Here is an 11,737-nt window from a genome sequence, read left to right as displayed (position 1 = left end):
TAACCCAGGCTCTGATTGCCTGAACCATCACAAGTCCCACTTGGGGGGAGGCCCACCAAGGCCCAGGGGCTTAAAACACGGAGCAGGTGCTCAGCCTATGGTCCGTACCCTGCCTTCTCCTGGCTTTGTGTCTCAGCCACACTGGAACCTAGCAGTTGGTAGCCATGTGCATTTCTTTCTGCAGAGCTTCTCTCTTCCTGTCTCTCTGTCTTCTAATGCTCTTGATATGGAACATTTTTTGGGTACCTCAGCAATTCAAGTGTTCAAAGGTTTGCAGGTGTAATGGGCTGAGTTAATGAAGTTACTGCTATGGTAAATGTTTTATGTGAAATTGGATGTTTTATTACATCTTTTTCCAAAGTTTCTTCATTTTCTGTACTTTGCCAGTAAAATTTTGTGTCATTTTCACCTCTTGAGAATATATGGTTGGTGTTTTCTCCTGTGCACCAAACTCCAGTAAAGGAACCTCTGGTTACGGTGAGAAATGACTGCTCACTTTACAAAATTTTAAAAGGTTTATTTACAAGAAAAGGACTAAATAAGGAAAAACAGGCCTGGCAGCTTCCCTCCTGGCTGCCCACCTCGTGACTGGCTCCTCTTCAAGATGGACACTTTGCCTTTCATACCCTGGGGTTGCATCAGCCAACCCTGGCCCCTCCCAAAGTCTGTCAGTCAACTCTTCTTTGCTTTTGATTGGTGGAGTCTGCTTTCCTGTAACTTGATTGGAGGGTCAGTGCTGTCATGCCACGCCCCTCCCCTAGGAACAAGTTTCTGTCCGTGCCTTCTTTCTGCCTGTCCTGGATGACTCAGGCTGTGTGACGGTAACAATACGGGGGAAAGGGCACTGTGGGGAGAACAGGGGACATCTAAACAACAGACTGCAATAACAGAATTACACATCAATAAAGCTTCTCTTAATATTCACACAGTATTCATCCCTTCATTGTGAGAGCTCATCACCTCGTTAGCCATCCATAACACAAAGGGACCTAAAATCACCATAAAAAGGCTTAGTTCAACCTAAAATTACCCAAAGAGGCCTAAAATCCACCCATACGGGCCTAAAATCATCCAAAGGCATCTAAAATCCACGCAGTTTTAGCCCAACTTATTTTAAAATCACCGAAATGGGCCCAAACCTCACCCAAATGGGCCTAAAATCATCCAAAGGGAACCAAAATCCACCCTCAAACTAAAATCTGCCAAAATGGCCTAAAATCCACCCCAAAAGGCTTGAAATGACTGCAAGAAATCTGAAACCCACCCTAAACCTGCCCAGTCCGGCCTAAAATCACCTAAATGGGCCTAAATTCTCTGGGACCAAGACCAAACCCAGCAGCAGAACTGGCACCAGCAGCAAAACCGAGACCGACACCAGAACTGAGATTGGCAGCGCTACAGGACCGGCACCGGGACTGGGACTGAGACCCAGACCAAAACCAGCACCAGAACTGGCACTGGGACCAAGACTGGGACCAAGACTGACACTGGGACTGGCACCAGGAGCCCTTTGGAACTGGGACTGGCATGAGCAATGCTTCAGGACCAGGACCAGGACTGAGACTGGAACCCAGCACCTGCACCGGGACTGCTCTGGGACCAGGACCAGAACCGAGACCGGGTGTTGAGAGCTTTGTAACAAGCTGGCTCCTGGATAAGGGCCACGGCCAGATTAATCTGCCCGAGATACAAACAAAGGAAATGTAGAGGATTTTGTAGATAGTTGCAATGGTTTCTTTGCTCCAGAGGGGCTCTGATGTGCCACAACAGCTCCTTGGTTCCGTGACGTTCCATAGTGTCATGCACAGAAAATCAGGCTATGAAAACCCAGTGTCCATAAAGGAGACAGAAGAGTCCTTCAACTTTATTGGAATAAAGGGAGAGAATCCATCAGGGCTCACACCCACAGGGTCCTGAACTGCCTACCCCATATTCCCCTCTTGAACCTGTCATTTTCACCCAAACATCAGAAACTCAAGCTCGTGCAGACCCACTTGTCTGTGTCAGGAGCCAAGCTCTCTGGGCTCTGTAATAAAACTGTTGCTTGATGTTAGTAGAGACATTAAGACCCATTTCAAAGATGTTAACACCCCTACCTTCACCCACCCAATCATTGGTAAAGACATCTTGCCTGTCAGTCGCAATGGACTCCTCAGTTCCGTGAGGCCCCACAGAGTCACCGTGGACTCTTGGCTCCATGAGGTTCCCAGTGTCACCACGGTGTCCTTGGACTGCATTGTCACAACTGACCCATGGCTCCATGAGGTTCCCCAGTGTCACCACGGTGTCCTTGGACTGCATTGTCACAACTGACCCATGGCTCCATGAGGTTCCCCAGTGTCACCACGGTGTCCTTGGACTGCATTGTCACAACTGACCCATGGCTCCATGAGGTTCCCCAGTGTCACCACGGTGTCCTTGGACTGCATTGTCACAACTGACCCATGGCTCCATGAGGTTCCCCAGTGTCACCACGGTGTCCTTGGACTGCATTGTCACAACTGACCCATGGCTCCATGAGGTTCCCCAGTGTCACCACGGTGTCCTTGGACTGCATTGTCACAACTGACCCATGGCTCCATGAGGTTCCCCAGTGTCACCACGGTGTCCTTGGACTGCATTGTCACAACTGACCCATGGCTCCATGAGGTTCCCCAGTGTCACCACGGTGTCCTTGGACTGCATTGTCACAACTGACCCATGGCTCCATGAGGTTCCCCAGTGTCACCACGGTGTCCTTGGACTGCATTGTCACAACTGACCCATGGCTCCATGAGGTTCCCCAGTGTCACCACGGTGTCCTTGGACTGCATTGTCACAACTGACCCATGGCTCCATGAGGTTCCCCAGTGTCACCACGGTGTCCTTGGACTGCATTGTCACAACTGACCCATGGCTCCATGAGGTTCCCCAGTGTCACCACGGTGTCCTTGGACTGCATTGTCACAACTGACCCATGGCTCCATGAGGTTCCCCAGTGTCACCACGGTGTCCTTGGACTGCATTGTCACAACTGACCCATGGCTCCATGAGGTTCCCCAGTGTCACCACGGTGTCCTTGGACTGCATTGTCACAACTGACCCATGGCTCCATGAGGTTCCCCAGTGTCACCACGGTGTCCTTGGACTGCATTGTCACAACTGACCCATGGCTCCATGAGGTTCCCCAGTGTCACAGTGTCACAATGGTCTCTGTGCTTCCCTGAGGTTCCATGGTGCCACCATGGTCTCCTTGGATCTGCACTGTCACAATGGCCCCTTGGTTCCATGAGTTTCTGTACTGTCAGCAATGGTTTCTTTGCTCCAGAGGGGCTCTGATGTGCCACAACAGCTCCTTGGTTCCGTGACGTTCCATAGTGTCATGCACAGAAAATCAGGCTATGAAAACCCAGTGTCCATAAAGGAGACAGAAGAGTCCTTCAACTTTATTGGAATAAAGGGAGAGAATCCATCAGGGCACACACCCACAGGGTTTTCTCTCTTGACGTTTCAGAGGACACAGCCTCCTTTTATCCTGAGCTCCTGGCCGCACGTTGCCCTCCTCCTTTCCCCACTGGCTGAGGTAGGAGGAAGGTACAGCCTGCCTGAAGATCAATAAAGCTTCTCTTAATATTCACACAGTATTCATCCCTTCATTGTGAGAGCCCATCATCTCGTTAGCCATCTATAACACAAAGGGACCTAAAATCACCATAAAAAGGCTTGGTTCAACGTAAAATTACCCAGAGGCCTAAAATCCACACATACGGGCCTGAAATCATCTAAAGGCATCTAAAATCCACTCTAAAACTGCCCAACTTATCCTAAAACCACCCAAATGGGCACAAACCCCAACACATTTGGCCAGAAATTGTCCAAAGGTATCTAAAATCCATCCTCAAACCCACCACATTCAGCCGAAAATCAGCCAAAGGGACCCAAAACCCACAAGGTTTGGCCTAATATCAGCCAAAGGGGCCTAAAATCCACCCTAAAAGGCTTGAAATGACTGCAAGAGATCTGAAACCCACCCTAAACCTGCCCAGTTTAGCCTAAAATCACCCAAATAGGCCTAAATTCTCTGGGACCAAGACCAAACCCAGCAGCAGAACTGGCACCAGCAGCAAGACTGAGACCGACACTGGAACTGAGATTGGCAGCGCTACAGGACTGGCACCGGGACTAGGACTGAGACCCAGACCAAAACCGGCACCAGAACTGGCACTGGGACCAAGACTGGGACCAAGACTGACACTGGGACTGGCACCAAGACTGACATTGGGACTGGCATCAGGAGCGCTTTGGAACTGGGACTGGCACCAGCAGTGCTTCAGGACCGGGACCGGGACCAAGACTGGAACCCGGCACCTGCACCAGGACTGCTCTGGGACCGGGACAAGAATCAAGACCGGGAGCCCTCCAGGACTGAGACCGAGATCATCACTGGAATCAGCACCGAGACTGGCAGCGCTCTGGGAGCACTCCGGGACCAAGACCAGCACCAGTAGCAGCACAAGGTCCAGAACCGCCCTGAGAACGAGACTGAGACCAGCACTGACACTGAGAATGGCACTGCTCTGGGACCAAGATTGGGACCAGCACCGTTTTGGGATTGAGATTGACACTAGAAGCAGAATCAGCACCGGGAGTGCTCTGGGACTGAGACAGAGACCAAGGCTGGCACCGGGACCGGGATCAGTGCCAGGATCACTCTGGGACCAGCACTGGGATCAGAAACAGGACTGGAAATGGGATTGGCACTGGGATCCCTCCGGGACCTCTGCGTTCGCTCTGGGGAGCTTTGGCTGAGCCCCCAGGCATCGGGGCAGCAGAAGGGTCTCTCCTCTGTGTGACTCTGATAGTGTCGGAGGAGATGGGAGCGGATCCGAAACCCCTTCCCACACTTGGAACACTCGTAGGGCCTCTCCCCAGTGTGGATCTTTTGGTGGACAATCAGGCTGGAACGGTGGCTGTAGCTCTTCCCACACTCCTCACAATCGTAGGGCCTCTGCCCCGTGTGGATGCGTCGGTGCACGACAAGATGGGCGTTTCGCCTGAAGCTCTGCCCGCAGTCGGGGCAGCAGAAGGGCCTCTCCTCTGTGTGCGTGCGCTGGTGCAGGAGGAGATGGGAGCTGGTCTGAAACCTCTTCCTGCACTGATCACATTCGTAGGGCCGTTCCCCAGTGTGGATCCTCTGGTGCCTGACCAGGTGGGAGCTCCTGCTGAAGCTCTTCCCACACTCCATGCAGGTGTGGGGCTTCTCCCCATCATGGAGCTGCTCATTGACCACCAGCTCCAAGCTCTGGCTCCATCTCTGGCTGCCTTCCCGGCCCAGGCTGGGTCTTTCCCCCTCAGATCCCTGTGATCTGTGTTTGCAGCCCCTCCTGGTGCGGCATCTCCGGGGCTTTTCCTCCCCGTTGGGTTCCTGTGCCGTGGAGCCGCTCAAAACGGCCTCTGCCACAAGGTTCTGCCGCGGAGATTTGTCCTCCCTGCTCTCCATGCTCAGCTCCTGCTCTGGGGGAGGAAGGACAAGGAGAGGATGGCATTTGCCTCCGTGCCACATTCAAGGGCAAGGAGATGCCCCCAGGGTGTTCCTGGCAGGATGGCCAAGGCAGCAGGGCTGTTCTGCAGCCAGGGCTGTGCTGGGCTGGGAGATGGAGCAGGAGAGAGGGGGAAAGGGGCACTGACTTCCTCCTCACCTGCCTCAGTGTTCCGGGGCATTTTCCTCTTCCTCACAGCCTCACCGAGGGCTAGCAATGGGAAATCCTGGTTTGGGGAAAACAAAGAATGAGCACGTTGACTTTGAAGGTTCCTCTGCCCAAGTCCATCTCTACAAGTCACTGGCCATCTGGGCTCCAGAAAAACCTCCCAAACACTAAGAGTGAGACCCAAAAAAGCTTTCCAGGAATTCCCTGTCCCTGGTTCCTCCCCTCTGCTGTTCAGGGTTCTCCCGTCCCAGCTGCTGGGAGTCACACTTGCATTGGGGGCCCCCCTTCTCCTCGGTGCCTGCCCTCCCCAGGCTGCTGGGAGTCCCGGCAATCCCAAACGCTCTCCCGTCTCTTCCCTCTGCCCATTCAGGGATGCCGGGGCTTTTTGGGCTCCCTTTTGGGGTCCCTTCTCCCCTCATTCTCTGCTCTGGGCTTCAGGGGCTCCAAGCAGTCCCCCCTGCCCCTCTCAAGGCTCTTGAGGCTCCCGCCAATGGCGGTGCTCCCCCTCTCTGGGCTCCCCACTTTGGGCTCCTGGGGGACACAGGGCTCTGCTCCTCCAGGCTGCCTCTGCCGGCAGCCGCCACCGCCACCCCCCGATGTCCCCCCAAGGGGCCTTTTCCGCTCAGCCTTGCACTTCTTCATTCTCCAGACATCCCCCAAAAACCCATCTGGGAAGTACTGGGAGTAACTGGGAACATGCAGGGGGTGATTAGAAACATGTGGGCTTATACTGGAATGAACTTGGAACATGCTGGAGGTGACTGGGAACATACTGGCCATGAATGTTACTACACTGAGGCTGACTGGGAGTGGGTGGCAGCAAACGGGATCATACTGTAAGGAACTGGGAGTGACTAGGAACATGCTGGAGGGAACTGGGGAACACTGGGAGATAACTGGGAGTGACTGGAACAAAAGGCAGGCTGAAAGAGAGCAACTGGAACCATGTGGAGCACAACTGGTTCTTACTGGCAGGGACTGGGAGCACACTGGGCTCATCTTTGGATCACACTGGGAGGGACTGGACTAATACTGGGAGTATCTGAGAGTGACTGGGAACACACCCTGCACATCATCCCCCAGACTGGGCCTGACTGGGAGCAACTGGGAGCATGCTGGGAGCAAATGGCATCATACTGGGACTGACTGGGCTGATCTAGGAAGCAACGGGAACCATGCTGGAGGCAGCTGGGACCATACTGGTAGAGATTGGAAGCAATTGGGATTCTACTGGGACCACACTGGGGGGGGCTGGCATGTGACTGGGGATCAAACTGGAGCTTACTGGGATCATATTGGTGTTGAAAGGGAGTGACTGGGGGATCATCCTTTGGGCTACTGGGAGCACCTGAGAGGAACTGGGATCATGCTGCAAGCAAACTGGAGGAACTGGGAAGGACTGGATGCATGCTGGAGGCAACTGGGATATTCTGGGCATGACTGGGGGATCACACTGGGATAACTAACACCTTCCTGGGGCCACTGGCAGTGCCTGGAAATGACTACAGACGTGCTGGGGGCAACTGGGATATACTGGGAATGTCTGTGACCATCCTGGAGGGACTGGAACCACACTGGAAACAACTGGGACCATTCTGGGGAGAAGTGGGACCACCCTTGGGGCAACTGGGAGTGAGTGGGGCCATGCTGGGAGGGACTGGGATCATCTGGGGAGTGACTGGGACTAGAGCAGGGGCAACAGTGTCCAACTGGGACCATACTGGGAGTTTCTGCTATCATAGTGAAGCCACAGAAGCACACTGGGAACAGCTGGGCCCATGCTGGGAGTAACTGGGATCAGTCTGTGGGTGACTGGAATCATGGTGGGATTTAATAGGATTGGCTGTGAGCAACTGGAATTGTGCTGAAAGCAACTGGGAAGAAGTGGGAATGACTGGGAACCAGATGTAAGAACTGGGACAAACTGGGAAAGACAGGGAGTCACTGGGACCATACTGGAGGCTACTGGGGTCATGCTGGCATTGACAGGGAGCAACTGGCATCACACTGGAGGCACTGGCATCAGACTGGGAGTGGCTGCAATCATACTGGGATTAGAGTGGGTGTGACTGGAAGCTACCAGTGACTGGGGGTTACTGGGAGCTACCAGGCCATTCTGGGAGCCAATTTGGGACATAATTAAGAGGAACTGGGAGCAACTGGGGTAAAACTGAGGACAAATGAACCACGCTGAGCTAACTGGGGGTGCCTGGCAATGAGTGCCAGAATGTTCAGGGCAACTGGACTATACTGGGAGTGTCTGAGACCATACAGATGGAGACTGGGACCAGACTGGGAGAACTGGGAATGTGCTGGGGGCAAGTGGGAGTGACTGGGGCCCTGGTGGGAGAGACTGGTACCGTACTGTGAGTGACTTGGGCAATGCTAGAAGCAACTGGGAGAACTGGGAACACACTGGATGGAAGCGGGAGGAACTGGGAGCAACTGGGATCATTCTGGGGACAAATGACATCATCACAGGGAATGACTGGGAGTGACTGCACTGACACTGGAAGCAGCCACTGCTGGCACCGGCACCCCTTAACCCCTTTCCTGGCCATCCCGCCCCTCCAGCCCCAGCACCCCCCACTGCCGGGGTCCCGGCAATCCCAGGGGTTCCCCCCTCTCGGGGTCCCCGCTTTGCCCTTCTGGGGCTCTCCTCTCTCTGGGCTCAGGCTCAGGGAAGCCGTGGCTCTCCCAGGGCTCCCCAAAACCGGTGTCCCCCCGCTGGTGCCGCCGCTCACTCGCAGTCCCCACGTGGCCCCAGCAGAGCTCGGAGAGCCCGGCCGGGAAGCCCAACCCCCACCCCGGGGGGACCTGCATCCCCCCACCCCCCGCCAGGGCTCTGCCACCACCCACACCGGGACCCCCCAAAACTACCTCCCAGGGACCCCCGATGGCCATCTGTGGCTCAGCTTTGGAGCCCTGCCAGCTCCAAACATCCCCCCAAAAAACCCCAAACCCATGCACCCCTCGGCATATTTGGGCTGAGCTCCCCCTCCCCACATCTCTCCAGTCTTCTCGTGTGCCTGACCCTGGGACAACCTGGAACACCTTGGACCCCCATTCCTGCCTTTCCCAGCCCCCAGCCCCACCCTCCTGCAAAACCAGAGATCCCCTGAACTCGCCCTCCCCAACACCCTGGGTGTCCGCATCCTGTTACTCTCCTCTTTTGGGAAACCCTGGACTCCCCTTTCCTGGGCTCAAGGCCCCCTGGAACTCCCTTCTACCTCTCCATGTCCCTGCCTCCCCATTTCCATGACCCTGAGACCCCCCTGCACCCCCTTATCCGGCACCAACTCAATATTTTCCTGGCCCACACCTCTCCCAGCCCCCATCCCCACCCTTTTCCCTGACCTGGGACCCCTGGGCCCCCATTCCTGCAGTTCCCAGCCCCCAGCCCCTCCTTTTTTTCACACTGAGGATATCCCAGCACCCCCTTTCCTGGGCACAGGATTCCCTGGACACCCCATCCCAGCTCTCCCAGTCCCTGCACCCCCTTTCCTTGACTCTGAGCCCCTGAACCTCCTGCCCAGCTCTGCCAGCCCTTCAAGTCCCCCTTTCCTTGGCCTGTTGACCCCCCTGGATCTCCCAACTCTCACTTTCAGCCCCCAGCTCCCCCAGATCTCGGGGTCCCCCCAGTTCTGCTCTCCCTGCAGTACCTGGAAGCGGCGTTGTCGGAGCCCGGCCCTGTCGCCGCGTCCTCTCAGTGCCCGCTCGGTCACTGCCTGACCAGCCCGGCACGGTCGACTGCGGGGGACACTCCCCTGTGCCTGGGGTACAGGAGAGCGGCTGGGCTGCCAACCCAAAACCAGAGGAGAAGCGGGCAGACGCTGCTGGAGGAAGAAAGGGCCGACTCTCTGCAGGGGTAAAGCCAAGGTTTATCTCAGGGCTCAGGGCAGCTCTGACTCCCAGGGGAACCTGCTGCACAGAGCACACACCCAGCCCTGCACCAGGCTGTAAACGGGGCTGGAAACAAGGGAAAGATACATGGAACAACCAATGGGGGAAACGGGGGTGTGCAAAGCGGGGAGATGGACATGAAGGATCACAAATTAGGAAGCACCTTAAGGGAGGGCCCTGACCTCTGCCCAATCACTCGACGCTCCTGGGGGAAGATTCTGGAAAGAGGGGAAGGGAGGCCGAGTGATTGACAGGGCTGCAGGGAGGAGACTGGGGAATGGCTCTGCAGGCACAGGGAGGATGGGCACGGGGGAGGAGGGAAGTAACTTGGGGCAAAGCATTTTCAGGAAAGAAGTGAGGCTACATCAGTGAAACCATTACAAACTGAGAACAAGGAAAATAAAACACAATACAACACGGCCCGGGGGTCCCCCAGTCCTTGATTGTGGGGGACGTGGACAGGACCCCCTGCGAGCGCTGGGGCAGCGAGCGGGGCCGGATGGAGCCACAGAGAGCGGGGATGGTGGGGGGAGCTGAGCTGGGATATTGGGATAGCCAGAGCCAAGATATTGGGATAGCCAGGGCTGGGATGTTGGGATAGCCAGAGCCGGGATATTGGGATAGCCAGGGCTGGGATATTGGGATAGGCAGAGCCAGGATATTGGGATAGCCAGGGCTGGGATACTGAGATAGCCAGAGCTGGGATATTGGAATAGCCAGGGCTGGGATACTGGGATAGCCAGGGCTGGGATATTGGGATAGCCAGGGCTGAGATATTGGGATAGCCAGAGCTGGGATATTGGGATAGCCAGAGCCAAGATATTGGGATAGCCAGGGCTGGGATGTTGGGATAGCCAGAGCCGGGATATTGGGATAGCCAGGGCTGGGATATTGGGATAGCCAGAGCTGGGATATGGGGATAGCCAGGGCTGGGATATTGAGATAGCCAGGGCTGGGATATTGAGATAGCCAGGGCTGGGATATTGGAATAGCCAGGGCTGGGATACTGGGATAGCCAGGGCTGGGATATTGGGATAGCCAGGGCTGAGATATTGGGATAGCCAGGGCTGGGATATTGGGATAGCCAGCCCCGGCTCAAGGACAGGATCCGGCCCATGGCCGACAGTGCCCTGGAGACGGGGCTGGTACAACCAGAGCGGGGGGACTGGGGGGAGCCGGGGGCTGGGCTGGGATCTGTGGGAATGGAGGACTCTGAGGGGCTAGGCTGGGATCTCTGGGGATTGGGGGGATCCGTGGGGCTGGAATGGGAATCCAGGGAGCTCCAAGGGGCTCCCTGGGGCTGGGACACGAATCCCTGGGTCCGTTCTCTCCTCGTTCCCAGGTCTCTCCACGCTGCAGGTGGTTTCCAGCTGTGACCTCCTGTCCATGGATCCCACGGGTACGGCTGCGAGGGGTGGGATTTCATCTCCTTCCAGCTGGGATCCGGGAGCTGTGCAGTGTCCAATGGTGCCACCTGGATCACCCAGAGGTGCTGGGAATCCAAAGGGATCCTGGTGGAGCAGATGAAGCCTTACCTGGGACACAGCTGTGTGGACGAGCTCCCAAAATCCATCAGACATGGTCGGGAGGCTCTGGAGCACAAAGGTGGGTGTGGGAGGAGGAGGGGAGTTCCTGTGGGAGTGTGGGATTCAGGAATGGGAGTCTTGGGAAGGCAGAAATTGCCATGGAACTACCATGGCCGGATCTTAGTCTCAGTCAGGTGAGAATTCCATGGATGGATCTCCCCCCAAGGCATTGCCATGGGAATTCCATGGGGAAATTATTTGGATTGATGACCAGTGCAATGAGACGTAATCCCTGCTGGGATTCCATGGGACATGGATGCCAATCCTGTGCCCAGGCCGGCTCTGCTGTGCCCGTGGCAGCGCCAGGGGAGTGCCCTGTCCCTGCCCTGAGCCCAGCATGAGCCTTTCCTTGGCTGTTCTGTGCCCTGCCCGGGGCAGGAGGGCACTGCCGGAGCAGCTTTGGTGGCCCCGGGCACCCAGCCGGGCTGCAGCCGCTGCAGGGGCTCCTGGGGAATGTTCCAGAGCAAAGCTGAAAGCAAACCACAGTTTCTGGAGGGGATTCTGCTCCTGGGCTGTACTGGGAGCCCAGGGGCAACAGCCCCAACTGCTGGAGCTCAGTGT

At 56.0% G+C, this 11,737-nt stretch overlaps 1 protein-coding gene across 1 annotated transcript; it reads right to left on the bottom strand.

Moving 5' to 3' along the window:
* Window positions 1–4,757: 4,757 nt before the first annotated feature.
* Window positions 4,758–11,170, bottom strand: LOC121342284 (zinc finger protein 436-like; the record flags this gene model as incomplete). Its single annotated transcript, XM_041416586.1, is given in 4 exon segments — window positions 4,758–5,493; window positions 5,679–5,721; window positions 5,723–5,809; window positions 11,126–11,170. Coding segments are annotated over 4 exon segments (911 nt in total), but the record flags the coding sequence as incomplete, so codon positions are not given.
* Window positions 11,171–11,737: the final 567 nt, after the last annotated feature.

This window comes from Onychostruthus taczanowskii, unplaced genomic scaffold (assembly GCF_017590055.1).
Source record: "Onychostruthus taczanowskii isolate IOZ18803 unplaced genomic scaffold, ASM1759005v1 scaffold524, whole genome shotgun sequence".
NCBI lineage: Eukaryota > Metazoa > Chordata > Aves > Passeriformes > Passeridae > Onychostruthus > Onychostruthus taczanowskii.
The sequence above is the reverse complement of the archived record's forward strand: the minus strand, read 5'-3'. Positions and strand labels throughout refer to the sequence as shown.